Raw genomic sequence first — 17,951 nt, forward strand, 5'->3', positions numbered from 1 at the left:
GAGGCCAAGGCAAGAGGATCTCTTGAGCCCAAAGGTTTACAGACCTCTCAGGCAAAATAGGGAGACTCCGTCTCTATTAAAAAATAGAAAAAAATGGCCGTGCAGTGGCACTTGCCTGTGGTCCCAGATACTCAGGAGGCTGAGGTGGGAGGATGGTTGGAGCTTATGAGGTCAACGCGGCCGTGAGCTATGATTGCGTCACTGCACTCAGCGTGGGTGACGGAGATCCTGTCTCTAAAAATATATCAATAAAAATGTTTATAAATGGTCTAGACTTAATGCCTCAAATGTCAGATCTTCCCACCAACTGGCTGTGCAGACTCTGTGGTCATCGTCTCCCTGATGGAGAGCTCACTCCCTCCTAGTGTTCACCCAAAGGCCCCTGGTTCCAGGGTCCCAGAGGCCTGACTCCTGTGGGGAGCAGGGCTACCCCGAGGGGAATGCCGCAACATCAGGCCCCCCAGAGCTGTCACCTACGAGCAGAGGCCCTGCAAGATGGGGCTGACCCAGGGAAGGAAAGGAACCCCCAGTCCCACAGGGCAGGAAGCAGGAAGGATTCCCCAGCTCCCACAGTACCATAAACGCCACCCCCACCCCACAGCAGGTGCCCCCCATCCCCCTGCTGCTCTGCATGCTCTGGTTGAGGGCACTAAAGCACCCTCAAGAAATGAGGGCTGGCGGGTGATCCGGCTACTCTGAGCCATGTGAGCCTCTCTAAGCAGGAGCCAGCGAGGGGAGATCCCAGCAGGAGCCTGGCCTGTAGCTCCCAGGGTGTGGGGAGCCAGGCGTCCACCACTTGGCCCTCTTGTGCGGATGGGAGACAGGTTACAGGCCCAATCTGGCTTTCCTCAACAGAGAAAAGCACAATGACTCACACACCAGCAGCCACGCCCTGACCCCAAAGGGAAGGCATACTGTTGGAGAAAGCCACCACTCCTGGCCCCTCCAGCCCCCAACACTGCAGTTTCCTTACCTTTAGCTTGGCCTGGATCTCGCGAGCTTTGCGACGAGCCAGCACCTGGATGTGGCTGGAAACCTGTGGCAGGGAGAGAGGGCTCCTGTCTCTACCTCCCAACAACCTGTGTTCCCCAGCCTGGCTTCTGGCTTCCGGACCCTCGCCCTCCACAGCCCTCAATCCACATCTGTGGACCAAATGAATGAATGAATGAAAGGGTCAACAAGTCGGCCCTCAGTCCTGCCTTGACCAGCTAATCCAGAAGCTGGCAATATTGCAAAAGCGCAGTGCCAGCAGGGAGCAGTGGCTCACACCTGTAATCCCAGCACTTTGGGAGGCTAAAGCAGGTGGATCACTTGAGGTCAGGAGTTCGAGACCAGCCCGGCCAACATAGTGAAACTCCATTTCTACTAAAACCACAAAAATTAGCTGGGTGTGGTGGCGCATCCCTGTAATCCCAGCTACTTGGAAGACTGAGGTAGGAGAATTGCTTGAACCCAGGTGGCGGAGGTTGCAGTGAGTGGAGATTGCATCACTGCACTCCAGCCTGGGCAACAGAGCGGGACTCTGTCTCAAAAAAAAAAAAGAAGTAGTGCCAATATTTTACTGTCTGTCCTGGTGTCCTGGAGAAGGATAAGAGGGGGCTGTTGACTCTCCAGAGAGGGGAGGAGTTTCCTCCTAAGTGATGACAGCAGGGACCCCAAGAAAACTGGACCACCCAGCCAGGCATGTAATCCCACGCCTGTAATCCCACCACTTTGGGAGGCCGAGGTGGGTGGATTACATGAGGTCAGGAATTCGAGACCATCCTGGCCAACATGGTGAAACCCCGTCTCTACTAAAAATACAAAAAATTAGCTGGGCGTGGTAGCGGGTGACTATAACCCCAGCTATTCGGGAGGCTGAGGCAGGAGAATGGCTTGAACCCATGAGGCGGAGGTTGCAGTGAGCTGAGATCGCATCACTGCACTCCAGTCTGGGCAACACGAGTGAAACCCCGTCTCAGGAAAAAAAAAAGAAAAAGAAAACTGGAGCACCCGTGACACGCCCAACAGAGATAACTCATCCAGAGCTGCCGCCCCTTGAAAGCCTGCGTCTGGTCCTGGGAGGGCCTGGCCCACCTTGGGAGCAGGCTGGTGCTGGGGTACCACCCCTGGGACCCCGATCCGTCTCTTGAGGCCCACCTGCTTCCTGGTGCGGGTCTTCCCTGTCCGGAGCTTGATGTAGCGGGCAATCAGCTCGTTCCGACCTGCAGAGACACCAGCAGCCTCTCAGCAAAGAGGACAAAAGGCTGGAAGGGCGAGGGGTGCGGGGCACCTTCTGCGGGAGAGGAGCCCTACCCTCCCTCTCTGCCCATCCCAAGCAGATCTGTGGGGTGAGGATTCTGTGGGTTCCCTCTCTGGATCACAAGGACCTCCCAGCAGTGAGAGGAAGACAAGGCCTCACTGTGGGGGCTGAAACCGGAGAACAAGGTTCACAAGGCCCACGGCCACCAACCACACACAGCCTGAGGAAGTTCCAGAGCCTCCCTTGGCCCCCGGCACCGTTCCTTAGCGCTGGCCACCTCCTCCCCACTCCCCACACTTTCTCCTGGAGCCTTCTTCACACTTGGGAGGCTCCAGGGAGGTGCCCAGCCCTCGGCCTTGCCCTGTGTGACTGCCACCGTGCCCTCCGCCTCTGTAAACGAGTAGGAGCGTCCAGACTTCTTGTCCTGTCTGCAGGCAGCAGCAGGCATGGGGGGTGCCACTGCTGGAGACACTTAGCGACCCGGAGAGGAGGCCTGAGCCTGTTCGCTCATAAAGAAAAGCCAGTTAGTGCACATGTGCAGCCCCATGGCTGACTCGGAGCCCTCAACAAGGAAGGCTGAGCACTCCCCATGGGCCCAGCCCCCGAGGGACTGCCGCTGTGCCTGAAGCATCCTGGAAAACCCCAAAGAGCGTCCATGGCTTCCAGTATTGACAAAGATGATGGAAAGGGGTTCCTCATCTCACAGCATCCCCTAGTTCAGGAGTGGCATGTGCCCACACGACAGAATCCATGGGTGCTACGGACAGGGGCGTGTTCACAGGACCAGGTGCCAGTTCGGGCTGGGTGGTCAGGCAAGCCCTTGACCTCTGGGTAGCGTTAGACCATACAGAAAAGCAGCGGGTGAGGAGAGGCAGAGCAAGAGGGTTTGAGTGCGGGGATTGGAGGAAGCAGCTGCCAGCCCGCCCCATCCTGCGGAGCCTGGAGGGCTTGCGGCTGTCCGCAGGAGGCAGCTGCTGATGGTGGGGGAGGTGAGGGGAGTGGGCTGCCTGCCACCTGGGTTGTAACCAGAGTGCACGGCCAAGGCCAAGCTGACCCCCCAGCTGACCTTTACCCAATGCCAAGGCCAAATTAAGAGGCTACTCTCCAGAGGTACTGTCTGCCAGAAAAGGTTTGCCTGTGTCAGAGGAAGGAGGGAGGGGAGAATCGGAGTCTGGGGACATTGTCTGTGGGCTGTTCTGCACCTAAAACCCTGGGTCCACAAGATGTCTCCTCTCAAAGTGTTCTAGGGAAAAGCTTTGGCGGTCCAGTGAACGGTTGACAGGTCTACTCTAGGTCTAACTAAAGCCACCCGTGCAGCATCTAGGGTGTAAGTCGCCACCAGTGGGTGAATGAACTAGGGCCACAGACCTGCAAGCTGGCGAGCCAGGCTAGAGCCTGGCAGCTCCACAAATGAGTTTTGGGAGCACGGTAAGTCTCTTCCCTTTAAGGACCTTCACTCAGCCTTCTCTTCTTTTTCTTTTTCTTTTTTTTTTAAGAGACAGAGTCTCGCTCTGTCCCCCAGGCTGGAGTGCAGTGGCGTGACCTCAGCTCACTGCAAGCTCCGCCTCCCGGGTTTACGCCATTCTCCTGCCTCAGCCTCCTGAGTAGCTGGGACTACAGGCGCCCACCACCACGCTCGGCTAATTTTTTTTGTATTTTTAGTAGAGACAGGGTTTCACTGTGTTAGCCAGGATGGTCTCGATCTCCTGACCTGGTGATCCGCCCGCCTCGGTCTCCCAAAGTGCTGGGATGACAGGCCTGAGCCACCGCGCCCGGCCAGCCTTCTCTTCTTATATCTAGTTCCTTTAAGGTTTTTCCTGCAGATTTTTTCAAATTTCTACAAATGTAGGAAACAGACCTCAACACTGGCTCAGTGAGAACACTGTGTGGCTCAGTTTCCTTTTCTGTAAAATGAACATGCTCTAGGCCCAAGTAAGTAACCCAGTTCAGAGACTACTCTGCGAGCAAGGAAAAGCATGAGGGAGGAAGAGAGGTTCCCAAGAGCTGCGAAGTGGGTGATGGTGTAGCAAGAGGGATGGGGATGGCAGACCATCTGGGATACAGTTCTTGGTTGCTCCTCCGGCCCATGCCTTGCACACAGGTTATCATGTGCTCATCAGTTTTCCGTGTCTGTCTTTCCTTGTTAGCCTCTCAACAGCTCAGAGGAAGAGACTATGCATCCGTTCAAGTCTGCATCTCCAGTACCTGGCACCTACTCGTTGAACGAATGAATGAGTCTGGTGTGACTTCCAAAACATATCCAGAATTCATTCAGCCACTGTGCAGCACCGCACCTTCCGGGGTCCAAGCTCCCGTCATCTCTGGCTTGCATTAGGATCATCACCGTCCACGTGTATTCCCTACTCCCAGTCTGCTCAACACAGCAGCTGCAGCCCCTATCGAAATTCAGAAGCCCTCCAATGGCTTGCATCTGCCCCAGACTAATGATGTCCAAGTCCTTACAACGGCACGGAAACCCCTGCAGGATCTGGCCACCCCAGTTCAGTCACCTCTCTGATCTAGTCTACCGGCTCCATCCTAAACTTCTTACTGTCCTGGAATGCACCAGGCCCACACCTGCCCCACCAAGGTCCTTGTGCTTCCTGTTTCTCCTCCAGGGAACACTCTGCCCCAGAGTCCCACACCACCTGCACCCCTCGGGTGCTGCTCTCTCTTCCCTGACCATCCCACTGAGGGCTGAAATCATACTCTACCTGCCCACCCTGGCACCCACCGCCTTTCCTTTTCTCCACAGCATAACACATAATCTCTAGCATAACACATAATCCAACTTATTTGAGTACCGTCTGTGCCCCCACCCCCATCAGAACCACAGTCCATGTGAATAGGGATTTTTGGTCTATTTATTCACCTTTTTATACCGAACACCTAGAAATCTGCCTGCACATTGTAGGCACTCAATAAATACTTGCTGCCTGAATGACAAAGGAATGAATGCTAAGATGCTGGTCAGATGTCCCATAACTGTTTTAGTCTTCTCAAAGGAGTGAGTTAAATACATGCAAATAACCTTATACTTCTGATTAGTCCGACGTAACTTTCAAAGCGCTGTCCTGTCCTGGTCTCATTGAACTTTTCTGTACATGAGCAAACCCAGACTTCTGTGAAGACTAAGACGTTTAGAAATTGGGAGGCCGGGCACGGTGGCTCAAGCCTGTAATCTCAGCACTTTGGGAGGCCGAGACGGGCGGATCATGAGGTCAGGAGATCGAGACCATCCTGGCTAACACGGTGAAACCCCGTCTCTACTAAAAAAATACAAAAAACTATCCGGGCGAGGTGGCGGGCACCTGCAGTCCCAGCTACTCGGGAGGCTGAGGCAGGAGAATGGCGTAAACCCGGGAGGCAGAGCTTGCAGTGAGCTGAGATCCAGCCACTGCACTCCAGCCTGGGCGACAGAGTGAGACTCCATCTCAAAAGAAAAATACAAAATTAGGTTAAAAACTTTTGGGGGCAATGGACATATTCATTATCTTGATGGTGGTGATGGCTTCACAGGTGCCTCCATCTGTCAAATGTATCAAACTGTCCACTGTAAGCATGTACAGCCTGTTGTATGTCAGTTCTACTTCAATGAAGCAAAAATTAAGTTTAGGGACTTGGAAGGGGCCCGTGTAAGTGCTGGGTCCTAACGTGTAAACCTCATTAGCTTCACAGTAAATCCACCTCCTCCCTGCAATGGGCGGAGGGATACCTACTTGCCAGAGAATTGCACCAGATCACCCACAGCAGAGCTAGGACTAACTGTCCAGGTGTGACTCTTGGCTCAGGGGCTTGAATATGGCCCGAGGCCTGGCCCAGCCAGGATGCTTAGTTAATGGAACCTCCTCTCATCAGGCAGGACCGTCCGTAACAGTGCTGTTTCCTCCGCAGCCTGTAGTGAGCAGCAGTAGGGAGACCTTGGCCCCCATCAGCTGAGACCCTCACCCCAAACATCACAGAGGACTCAGCCTCTGCAAGGGACCCCTGCCCACCACCCCACAACTACCTTCACCTTCTGCCACAAGGTTCCAGGGCTCTGCTGCTAGAAAGGCCATCTTAGTCCTGGGCGAGAGGCTAGGAAGCGGGCAGGACAGGAGCCACACCAAGGGGTCTAAGGCTCACCCGTCTTCTTTTTTGTTTTGTTTGTTTTTCTGAGATGGAGTCTCGCTGTTGCCCAGGCTGGAATGCGGTTGGTGTGATCTTGGCTCACCGCAACCTCCGCCTCCCGGGTTCCAGTGATTCTCCCACCTCAGCCTCCCAAGTAGCTGGGATTACAGGCACACACCTCCACACCTGGCTAATTTTTGTATTTTTAGTAGAGACAGGGTTTCACCATATTGGCCAGGCTGGTCTTGAACCTCTTACCTCAAGTAATCTGCCCACCTCAGCCTCCCAAAGTGCTCGGATTATAGGCATGAGCCACCACACCCAGCCCATCTTTGTATTTTTTTCTTTCTATTTTTATCTTTTTTTTTTTTTTGAGACGGAGTTTCACTCTGTTGCCCAGGCTGGAGTGCAATAGTGCAGTCTTGGCTCACCACAACCTCTGCCTCCCGGATTCAAGTGATTCTCCTGCCTCAGCCTCCCAAGTAGCTGGGATTACAAGCATGCGCCACCACGCCCGGCTAATTTTGTATTTTTAGTAGAGACGGGGTTTCTCCATGTTGGTCAGGCTGGTCTCAAACTCCCGACCTCAGGTGATTTGCCTGCCTCGGCCTCCCAAAGTGCTGGGATTACAGGTGTGAGCCACCACACCTGGCTTTTCTTTCTTTTTAAAACTGTACATACTGGTTGACTAGCCCTTATCCAACATGCTTGGAACAAGAAGTGTTTCAGATCTGGGGTTTTTTCAAATTTGGGGGCTACCTGCATTATATACTTACCAGTTGAGCATTTTTAATCCTAAAATCCATCAGCACTCAAAAAAGTTCAAACTTTGGAGTATTTCAGATTTTGGATTTTCAGATTTGGGATGCTCAATCTGTATTTCTGGGGTACAAAGTGATGTTATGATATATTTATATAATGTGGAATGATTAAATCAAACTAATTAACATGTCCATCATTTCAAATACTTATCATTTTTCATGATGAGAACATGAAATTTACTTTCTTAGCACTTTTGAAAAATGCAATATATTATTTTTTGCTGTAGTCACCATGCTAGGCAATAGGTCTCCAAAAACATTCCTCCTTGACTGGGCGTCATGACTCACACCTATAATCCCAGCTCTTTGGGAGGCTGAGGCAGGAAGATCACCCAAGCCCAGGAATTCAAGATCAGCCTGGGCAACATAGTGAGACCCCACCCCATCTCTGCAAAAAAATAAAAATAAGGCCGGGCACAGTGGCTCACGCCTGTAATCCCAGCACCTTGGGAGGTCGAGGCGGGCGGATCACAACATCAGGAGATCAAGATCATCCTGGCTAACACAGTGAAACCCAGTCTCTACTAAAAATACTAAAAAGTAGTGGGCAACTGTAGTCCCAGCTACTCGGGAGGCTGAGGCGGGAGAATGGCGTGAATCCGGGTGGCGGAGCTTGCAGTGAGCCAAGATCACGCCACTGCACTCCAATCTGGGCGACAGAGTGAGACTCCGTGTCAAAAAAATAAAAAAATAATAAAATAAAATAAAATTAGCCAGGTGTGGTGGCACATGCCTGTAGTCCCAGCCACTCAGGAAGCTGCGGCAGGAGGGTCACCTGAGTCCAGGGGGTTGAGGCTGCAGTGAGCTGTGATCACACCACTGCACTTCTGCCAGGGAGAGAAAGACCTTGTCTAAAACAAACAAACAAAAACAAAACTAAAACCAAAACATTTCCCCATCTAACTGAAACTGTATTCTTTGACCAACCCCTCCCCGTCGCGCCCGCCCAAGTCTCCAGTAACCACCTTTCTACTCTCTGCTGTGAGCTCTGCTGTTTGGGATTCCACCTCTGAGTGAGCCCTCCAGGCATCTGTCCTTCTGGGTCTGGTATATTTCACTTGGCATACTGTCCTCCAGGTTTGTATCTGTGAAAGTTGTGTTTTCCCCCTGGCTGTCTGGGGAGCTTCCACCTCCTCTCCCTTGCTGGCTCATCTCAGACCCTCCAGCCTCACTGTGCTGGTCAGGGGTGATGCCGGCAGTTGAGAACCCCCTGTGGGGGAGTGAAGTGTGGGGTGTCTGTGGGTGTTTCAGCCAAGGGGAACCAGGCAGCTCCCTTCCTGCCACCAGGGGTGCTCTAGAGGTCAACACAGCCATTTCACTGCCTCCAGGCCAGCTGGCATCTAATCCAGGCTTTACACACAGAGGGAGCTGCTGTGGCCTGTCACTCCGGTGACAACGTTAATGACAGTGAACACCTGCTGCACACCTCCTCAGTACAAGTATCTGTGCAGACATGGATATGTATCCTGGGACAGCTTATCTGCATTCACCCTTTCGATCCTCACAACAGCTCCATGAGGGTGGTGCTGTCATCCACCATGGACAGGGAAACAGCAAGGTTGAGAAATGTCCTCAGTGTCACAGGCAAGCAGGCGGCTGAGATTCGGGTCCACGCAGTCTGGCGCCAGTGCCCATCTGTCATGACTGCATGGTACCACTCCGAATGAACAGGGAACTGGAGGCCACTTCTCTTAGAAGCAGGGCTGGACCACGTGACTCTAGAGGTCCTGTTTAGCCTGATGAAGACGAAACGGAAGCCCAGAGAGGGGAAATGACTTATTTATAGTCTCATGGCTTGCTAGTGTCCCAGGCACCACGAAAAGGTGTTTTCTAAGGCTGTCCCCAATGCTTTGAGACTCCTACTTGCTGGCTGTTTCCCCCTAGGGTGTGCTCCCCCAACAGGGCTGAGCTTCCTCTGCAAGGGACGATGCTGCTCCTCCCCTTTGGATCAATCCCCCAATTCCTAAGTCTCTGCATGAAGTAAGGTCCTGGAGGGAGATCTGACTATTTGGACCTGCAGTCCTGCCCACCACTTATGGACAATGGTACCCAGAGCTGGTGGGAGCCAACGTATCCTGGATCATATAGACACCAGGAGGCTCCCAGAGTCAGGGGCAAGCGCGGAAGGGAGTAGGGAGTGTGGGCCTACAGGCAGAGCGTGGGAACCAGAGTGAAGACCAGCAAAGGGCCACGGCAGTGAGAAACTTGTAAGGCACCCCGCTGAGGTGGTGGCGGTGGGAAGGCTTGTCCTTGTTCCAGCTCTGCCCCTAGCTGCATAACTGCAGGCCTTCTCCCTCTGGTGGCTGAGAACACAGGCTGGGGAAGGAGGAGGCCAGTCAGGCAGCTGCGCATTGCAATGCGGCAGGTGGCCTCCACCAACCCCAGGACAGGCCTGGGTGGGGCTGGGAAGGACAACCCTGCCAGACCATGGCCCATCTGTCAGAGGACATATGTCTAGCAGCCCCCAGCTCACACCCCTCACACCCACGGCCCCACCCCACCAGGGGCGAAGGCTGCCCATGGAGAAACAGGAGCCTTGGCCCAAAGGCTGAGGATGGAGCATTCCCGAGGCAGCGTCCGTCCACGAGGAATCTCCGCTTTCTCCTAGCCCCACACCCAGCCTCACACACACCCTGCCGTCACATAGCACCACTAAAATCGTTACCCCAGCTGCACAATCCTGCCTGGGCTAGGTCATTTCTGTATCTCATTTCCTCTGCGCCGAGTCCCCTCTCTCCATGGCAGCCCACCCCCCAGGCCATAAACTATTAAATGGCATGGAGTAAGTAAAACACCCACCACTCAGCAGAGGGCCAGCAAGGTCAGCGAGTATTGTCAATATTGTTAACGAAGCCCTGTTATAGTGAATGCTACTGGCTTTCAAACTTGAAAAGGACTGAGGATCTGAGGGCACAACCTCCCCACCAAAGAGCGGGTGGAAGCACACATGGACATCTTTGGTTCACTGTGGGCCTCGGTGGAGCGAGCAAGTGCCACATTGCACCCCTGCAGGTTGGGGCTCAGGGAGAGGAGGCTGGGCCCATCCTCCCTGCCCCACCCTAATCCCCAGTGGCCTGGAAATGGGGGCCGGGATGTGTGTGGGGGTGTGCAGCTATCCAGGGATCAACTGAAGCCATAAACACCTGAGGCTGGAGGAGGAGGCTATTTGTGGAGAAGGAACTTCTGACTGAAGCCTGAGAAGGCAGCAATTGGGCCTGACATTCGAGCTGTTCCTACCATTGTCCCTGGAGGGCTCTGAGGCTTCTGTGAAATCAGCCAGGCTTCGAGGCCACAGCCCCAGGAAGCACCAAGAAGCCAGCCCGGCTCCCCACCCAAGAGGACATGCCCATTCCTGCCTCAGTCTCTGTCCTAGTCACGCTCCCCCACCATGCCGTGAGCTCCTTGAGGGCAGGTGCATGTTCCCTTCACCCCTGTGCTGTGCATTTGGCACCTGCTGTGTGCTCTCATCCCTGCTACTACACTAGAAGGCAAGGTCTTATTCCAATAACCTCATGAAACGATGCTCTGCAACACGAATCATTAAGGAAATGCAAATCAAAAACCACAAGATAGCGCTTCACACCCGCTAGGATGGCTATGATCCAAAAAATGGAAAATAACAAGTGTTGATGAGGATGTGCGAAATCAGAACCTTTGTTCATTGCTGGCGGGAATGTAAAATGATGCAGCTGCTGTGGAAAATAGTTTGGTGGTTCCTCAAAAACTTAAACATAAAATTACCATATGAGCTAGCAATTCCAATCCCACAAGAACTGAAAGCAGGGACTCAAGATACCTGTACACCAGTGTTCATCGCAGTATGAGTCATAGTAGTCAAAAGGTAGAAGCAATACGAATGTCTATCCACAGGTGAACAGATAAGCAAGATGCAGTCTATCCATACAATGGAATATTACTCAGTCTTTAAAAAGAAGGAAATTCTAACACACGCTACAACATGGATGAACCTTAAAGACATTATGCCAAGTGAAATAAGCCAGACATAAAAGGGGAAATACTGTATGATTCCATTTTTCTTTTTCTTTTTTTTTTTTTGAGATAGAGTCTCACTCTGTCATCCAGGATGGAGTGCAGTGGCGCGATCTCAGCTCACTACAACCTCCACCTCCCAGGTTCAAGCAACTCTCGTGCCTCAGCCTCCCAAGTAGCTGGGATTACAGGTGTGCACCACACCCAGCTAATTTTGTAAAATTTTGTATTTTTAGTACAGACGGGTTTTCACCACGTTGACCAGGCTGGTCTCGAACTCCTGACCTCGTGATCTGCCCACCTTGGCCTCCCAAAGTGCTGGGATTACACGTGTGAGCCATCACGCCTGGTCTGATTCCACTTCTTTTTTTTTTTTTTGAGACAGAGTCTCGCTTTGTCACCCAGGCTGGAGTGCAGTGGCATGAACTTAGCTCACTGAAACCTCCGCCTCCCGGGTTCAAGAGAATCTCTTGCCTCAGCCTCCGGAGTAGCTGGGATTACAGGTGTGCACCGCCATACCCAGTTAATTTTGTAATTTTATATTTTTAGTAGAGACGGAGTTTCACCATGTTGGCCAGGCTGGTCTCAAACTCCTGACCTCTTGATTCACCCGCCTCAGCCTCCCAAAGTGCTGGGATTACAGGCGTGAGCCACCGCGGCTGGCTTGACTCCACCTTTATGAAACGCCTCGAATAGGCAAATCATAGAGAAAGAAAAGAGAACAGGTTACCAGCGGCTGGGGCAGAGGGGAATGGGGAATTACTGTTTAATGGGTACAGAATTTCTATTTGAGATGATGGAAAAGTTCTGGAAATGGATGGTGATGATGGTTGGACAAAAAGGTGAATGTACTTAATGCCACTGACCTGCACACATAAAAATGGCTTAAATGGTTAATTTTATGTGATGTATATTTTTTCACAATAAAATAAAACCAAAACATCCCCACAAAGGCAGTAGTATTATGACTTCCACTTTACAAAAGGAAAGTGAAGCCCAAGGACGTTAAATAACTTGCCCAAGGTCACACCAGCTCTCGGGGCAGAGTAGATTCGAACACTCCGTCATCAGGCCTCCAGGCACCTGAAGCCAGGGTTGTAGGCCGTTGGGAGGAGCACGGGAGCAGCTGGAAACCCACAACGCAACAAAGCAAAGAGGTGCAGAGAATCCCGCGGATGACGCCATGGTGAAGAAGTGGGGGCAGGAGCCCAGGTGAGACTCCTAATCTCTGTCCCATCGCCTTTGTGAACAGACCCCTCGACCTGCTCCACTCCCAAACTCAGCCCGCGTCTGGTTTCGGTTCTGCCTCTTAATAGTTGTGTGACTCATCCACAAAACGAAGGGATCCCTTCACTTCTGACAGTCTGACGAATCAACAGTGCTTTGCCCAGACCCTCCATCAGGTCCCCCAAACCCACCATGCAAAGTCCCGCCTCTAGGCGGATGCTCACAACCTCTCGGCCCCCTTGCCTGGAGCACTGCTATGGTTTGAGTATCTGTCCCCTCCAAAATTCATGTTGAAACTTAATCCCCCATGTGGCAGTATTGACAGGTGGGGCCTTTAAGGAATGATATGGCCCTGAGGGCACTGCCTTCATGATGGATTAACCCACTCATGGATTAATGGGCTAACGGGTTAGCACGGGAGTGGGAGTGGGGGCTATCTCAGAGGAAGAAGAGGCCTGAGCAAGCACACCCGGCCCCCTCGCCACGAGATGCCTGCACCACCCTGGGACTCTGCAGAGTCCCCTCCAGCACGAAGGGCCTCACAGAAGCAACCCCTCGACCTTGGAGCTTCCTGGCCTCTGTAATTGTAAGGAATAAACTTCTTCTTTATGACCCAGTTTCAGGTACTCTGTTATAAACAACAGAAAACAGACCAAGACAAGCACCCACCCTCAGCTCCGCTTCCTTCGAGACAACTCCCAAGATAAATCTGGTTAATACTGGCTGTGGACAACCCTGGTGTCTGCCCAGGTGGCTAACTGTCCAGAGAGGTTCTCCTGCCCCTCTCATTAGACCATGAAGTCGTGGAGAGCAGAGACCACACGGCCTCAGTACGGCCTGCCCAGTGGGGGTGGGCGCTTAATGAGAGCTGACAGCTGCTAATAGGATGGCCCACCTGGGACACAGGAGGGAAGAAGCAAAGAGAGAGAGGCAGGGAAAAGAAGAGGCAGGAAGACTCGGGAAAGTCAAGAGCAACCTCAGGAAGGTGAGAAGCATAGGAGGCAGAAAGGGATGAATGCAGAGGAAACCCCAGAGCTAGCTACAGCCCTCCAGAGAGCAGGAGGCGGGACGCGAGCCCACCTGGCCAGCACTGAGTGTGAGGAGTGGGGAAGGTGAGGAGCAGGCAGAAGGGGGTGAGAAGTTGTTCAAATCCCACCACCTGCATGCTAGGCTAGGCCGACTGCGAGCCTGGCCAAAGGAGGTCAGAGTGGCCAGCATTGGCTGTGCCAGGGGGAGGGTCACACAGTGACAGGGCAGAAATGAAAGTGGCCGTGAGCAGGAGAAGGCAAGCACCCCGGGCCCGGGAGCCGGCCCACGAGGGTGAGAGGTGCTCAAGGGGAAGGCCGGAGCCAACAAGCGTGGGAGACTCAGCTCAGAAATAGCAGGTGTTAATCTGTCATGCTGCTTTGCATGTCATCTGCATGTCTGCCTGGCCTTGGTCAGCGTGTCCTATGCTGGATGTGTCATGGCCACAGGCCTAACCCCTGTCCTCAAACAGCTAAGGCCAGGTCCCCAGGTCAGGAGTCATCCTCTCAGCCCCACCCCATACCCCACCGGGCCAGTCCACTTGGAAAGGGACTGGTGGCCTTTGGATGCAGGGAAGTGAGGGGTGAGAAAAGACCAGAGCTCTGGAAATGCTGGAAGCAGCTGGGGGCTCAGAATGGGGCTGGGGTACACAGAGGATGGGAAGCGCAGGTCCCCGAGGGGAAGATGAGAAGACAGGAGGGGAGCAGCCATGGTGAGCTTAGGTCTGAGTCAGCACTCAGCTTGGCCTCCCGTTCGGCCTCCCAGAGGGCCCATCCCACACACTGGGGGTGAGCTCAGAGCTATCTATAGCTCCCAGCCGGGCTGGGCTGCTCTGCCTGCTGACAGCCCTCCATCAGTCCCCACGCAGTCCTGCCTTGGCTCGGCCCCCAGGACTGGTAAGAAGAGACGGGGTGAGCGGGTGTCTGGATCCCAGCAGAACCTATTCTCATGCAGGACAGGTGCTGTGGGGGCTGGGCGGTTGTCAGAGCCTGCAGTACAGCAGGGCCCTGCCCAGGGCCTGACCCACCTGGAGCCAGGGCCAGGGAGTGGAGGAGCAAGGCCATGCAGTTGACAGAAGAGCGCCAAGCTCGGAGGCAGGAGAACTGGGTTAAAGCCCCACTCTCCACTTCCGACTTGAGAGGCTGGGAGAAACTCTTGGCTTCCCTGAACTTCCATTTCTGCACGTGTAAGCAGAGATGCCATTCCTCCTTCCTTGAAGGGACCCTTGAAAGGACCGAAAGATCATGGATGCCCAGGATGCTGGGAGCGCTGGCGTGTTATGAAGCATAGGGAAGCAGTGCCTCTGCCCCTCCTCGCTCTTCCTCCAGGCCCTCCCGAGCGTCCCCACCCCATACCCCTCCCCGGGTCTCAGCACAGGGGAGGAGCAGCATCCGAGATGCCAACATGGCCAGGACAGTTTGCCAAACCATTTTCAGTCTGCTTTCCCGAGTCAGTGGCTTCGCTCCTGCCAAAGAGAATTCCAACCCAAGGCCTGCCAGAGATCCACAGCCTGGCGCTTCCCCAGGCTTGGTCACAGTCTCTTAACCCCAATATCTTTATATGTGAAGCAGGTTCAGAAACATCTACCTATAAGAACTAAATAAAACTAAGTATCCACCCAAGTGTCCATCAGCCGACGAACAGATAAACAAAATGTGGAATATTACTCAGCCTTAAAAAGGAAGGAAACTCTGACCTAGGTTACAATACAGATAAACGTGGAGGACCTTGTGTTAAGTGAAATTAGCCAGTCACAAAAGGGCAAATGTTTTATGACTCCACTTATATGAGGTAACTAAAGCTTTAGTCAAACCCATAAAGACAGAAAGCAGAACGGTGGTTGCCAGGGCTGGAGGGTGGGGAGGATGGCGAGAATGGGGAATTATTGTTTAAAAGGTAAAGAATTTCACTTTGAAATGAAATATTTCTGGTGATGGGTGGTAGTAATGGCTGTACATCAATGTGAATATATTTAATGCCATCAAACTATAAGCTGAAAAACTATAATGATTAAAATGGAAAATGTTACGTATATTTTTACACACACATACACACTCCCCCCCAAAAAAAGCAAGTACTCAAAGCCCTTGGTCCCCAGGCGTGCTCAATTCCACAGACGTCTGTTGATTTACCGCATTCTGGCATCTCCACGGGGCCCTCCCAGACACCTGCAGCGTCCTCCGTCCTTGCCCCTTGCTGGATGCTTCATGCACACTTACGATTTCCAGCCCATCTCTGCCTCTAAAGCACACAGACCTGGCCTGTAAAGGGTCAGGGCACACACCACGGCTCCCCAGCCAAGCTGCTTGCCCTTCCCTGCACTCCCCCTGCCCTTTCTCATTTCATACCTAAGCTCATAATCTATAGCCATCCGCTCCTCCACCAAAGCAGAGGAAAGAGCCTGGGGGTCCCAGAGGCTGCGTCCTTCCTGGTCAAATGGGAACAACTTCTGCAAAGCACCCAACACCACACCAGGCACCCCCAGGTGCTCCACACACAGCTGTCTCCCCCATGACGCTTCCCCAGGCACTAAAAGTAAGAAGCAAAACTTCACAAGTAGAAGTGGAAGGGACTTCACAGGATGCAGAGGAAGAAAATCCCAGGATGGCCGGGTCTGCTGGGACCCTGAGTCTGCAGTGGCTCATGCCTGTAATCCCAGCACTTTGGGAGGCCGAGGCAGGTGGATCATCTAAGGTCAGGAGTTCGAGACCAGCCTGGCCAACATGGTGAAACCCCGTCTCTACTAAAAATACAAAAATTAGCCGGGCGTGCTGGCAGGCACCTGTAATCCCAGCTACTTGGTAGGCTGAGTCAGGAGAATTGCTTGAACCTGGGAGGCGGAGGTTGCAGTGAGCCGAGATCATGCCACTGTACTCCAGCCTGGGCAACAGAGTGAGACTCCATCTAAAAAAAATAAAAAAAAATAAAAAAAAAACAAGAAAATCGCAGAATGACACTTGCGCAACAGGCCTGGGGGGCATCTGGCACAGAATAAAGCAGGAGGGCAGTGGCCTCCGGGAGGCTTGCTTTTAGGAAAAAAAAATCTTAGGTCACCTGGTATACTGGACCATGTTAAGAGAATTTTAGGCCAGGTGCAGTGCCTCACTCCTGTAATCCCACCACTCTGGGAGGCCCAGGCAGGACTGCTTGAGCGCAGGAGTTCACGAACAGCCTGGGCAACACAGCAAGACCCCGTCTCCACAAAAAATAAAAAAAGTAGCCAGGCAAGGTGATGCTTGCCTGTAGTCCTAACCACTCGGGAGGCCGAGGTGGCAGGATCGCTTGAGCCCAGGAGGTAGAGCCTGTAGTGAGGCAGTGAGCTATGACTATGCCACTGCACTCCAGCCTGGATGACAGAGCAAGACCCTGTCTCTTAAAACAAAGAAAAAAAAAGAAAAAAAAAGAGTGAGAATTTTACTCTTTTCTGAACAGTTTGAAGATAAACTAATGATAGATGTAGAAACAAGTGACCAAATGAAAAAAATCAAGAACATTATCTCCAGGAAAACCAAAAAGCTGTGTGGGAAAAGAAACGTAAAACTATATGGAACAGCTGTGACCAATGTTTACTTTGTAAAGATACTAAAGTCTCGAATATAAGTTTAATCAAAAACTACAGGAAGGCCGGGCAGGTGGCCTGGGCAGAAGGCCGGCTGTAATCCCAGCACTTTGGGAGGCCGGGACAAGAGGATTGCATCAGCCTAGGAGTTCAAGACCAGCCTACACAAGGCAGTGAGGCATCATCTCGATAAAATATTTATTTTTTGGCCAGGTGCTGTGGTTCACACCTTATCTCAGCACTTTGGGAGGCCGAGGCGGGTGGATCACCTGAGGTCAGGAGTTCGAGACCAGCCTGACCAATATGGTGAAACCCCATCTCCACTAAAAATGCAAAAATTAGCTGGGTGCCTGGGTGGCAGGCGCCTGTAATCCCAGTTATTTGGGAGGCTGAGGCAGGAGAATCGCTTGAACCCAGAAGGCGGAGATTGCAGTGAGCCGAGATAGCGCCATTGCACTCCAGCCTGGTGCAACAGAGCAAGACTCCGTCTCAAAAAATATATATATTTTTTATTTTATATTTATTTTTTACTTTTCTCATTCTGTGATCTGTAATCTGTAGCCTGTAAGTCTCACTGTCACCCAGGCTGGAGTCCAGTGGTGCAATCTCAGCTCACTGCAACCTCCGCCTCTTGGGTTCAAACGATTCTCCTGCCTCAGCTTCCCAAGTAGCTGGGATTACAGGCACGCACGCGCCACAATGCCTGGCTAATTTTTGTATTTTTAGTAGAGACGGGGTTCCACCATGTTGGCCAGGCTGGTCTCAAACTCCTGACCTCAGGTGATGTGCCCGCCTCGGCCTCCCAAAGTGCTGGAATTACAGGCGTGAGTCACTGTGCCTGGACTTTATAAAAAACTTTACAATTAGCCAGGCATGGTCGTATGCACCTGGCTATGGCAGTGCATTGCGGATTTTCCAATGCCTCTTGCTCCTAAATACGGTCACAAGACTGGGTTCTGGACAGTAAATATACCAG

At 52.6% G+C, this 17,951-nt stretch overlaps 1 protein-coding gene across 3 annotated transcripts in view; it reads right to left on the bottom strand.

Moving 5' to 3' along the window:
* The window catches only part of TEAD4 (TEA domain transcription factor 4), an 85,057-nt gene that overhangs the window by 26,086 nt on the left and 41,020 nt on the right, over positions 1-17,951 (bottom strand). For all 3 annotated transcript variants that reach the window (XM_017862943.1, XM_017862935.1, XM_017862951.1), the window contains exons 3-4: positions 2,140-2,204; positions 974-1,036 (exon numbers count right to left, since the gene is read on the bottom strand). In XM_017862943.1, coding sequence (XP_017718432.1) covers positions 974-1,036; positions 2,140-2,204 — 128 coding nt within the window. The remainder of the gene's footprint in view (positions 1-973; positions 1,037-2,139; positions 2,205-17,951) is intronic.

This window comes from Rhinopithecus bieti, unplaced genomic scaffold (assembly GCF_001698545.2).
Source record: "Rhinopithecus bieti isolate Rb0 unplaced genomic scaffold, ASM169854v2 scaffold_2654, whole genome shotgun sequence".
Taxonomy (NCBI): Eukaryota; Metazoa; Chordata; class Mammalia; order Primates; family Cercopithecidae; genus Rhinopithecus; species Rhinopithecus bieti.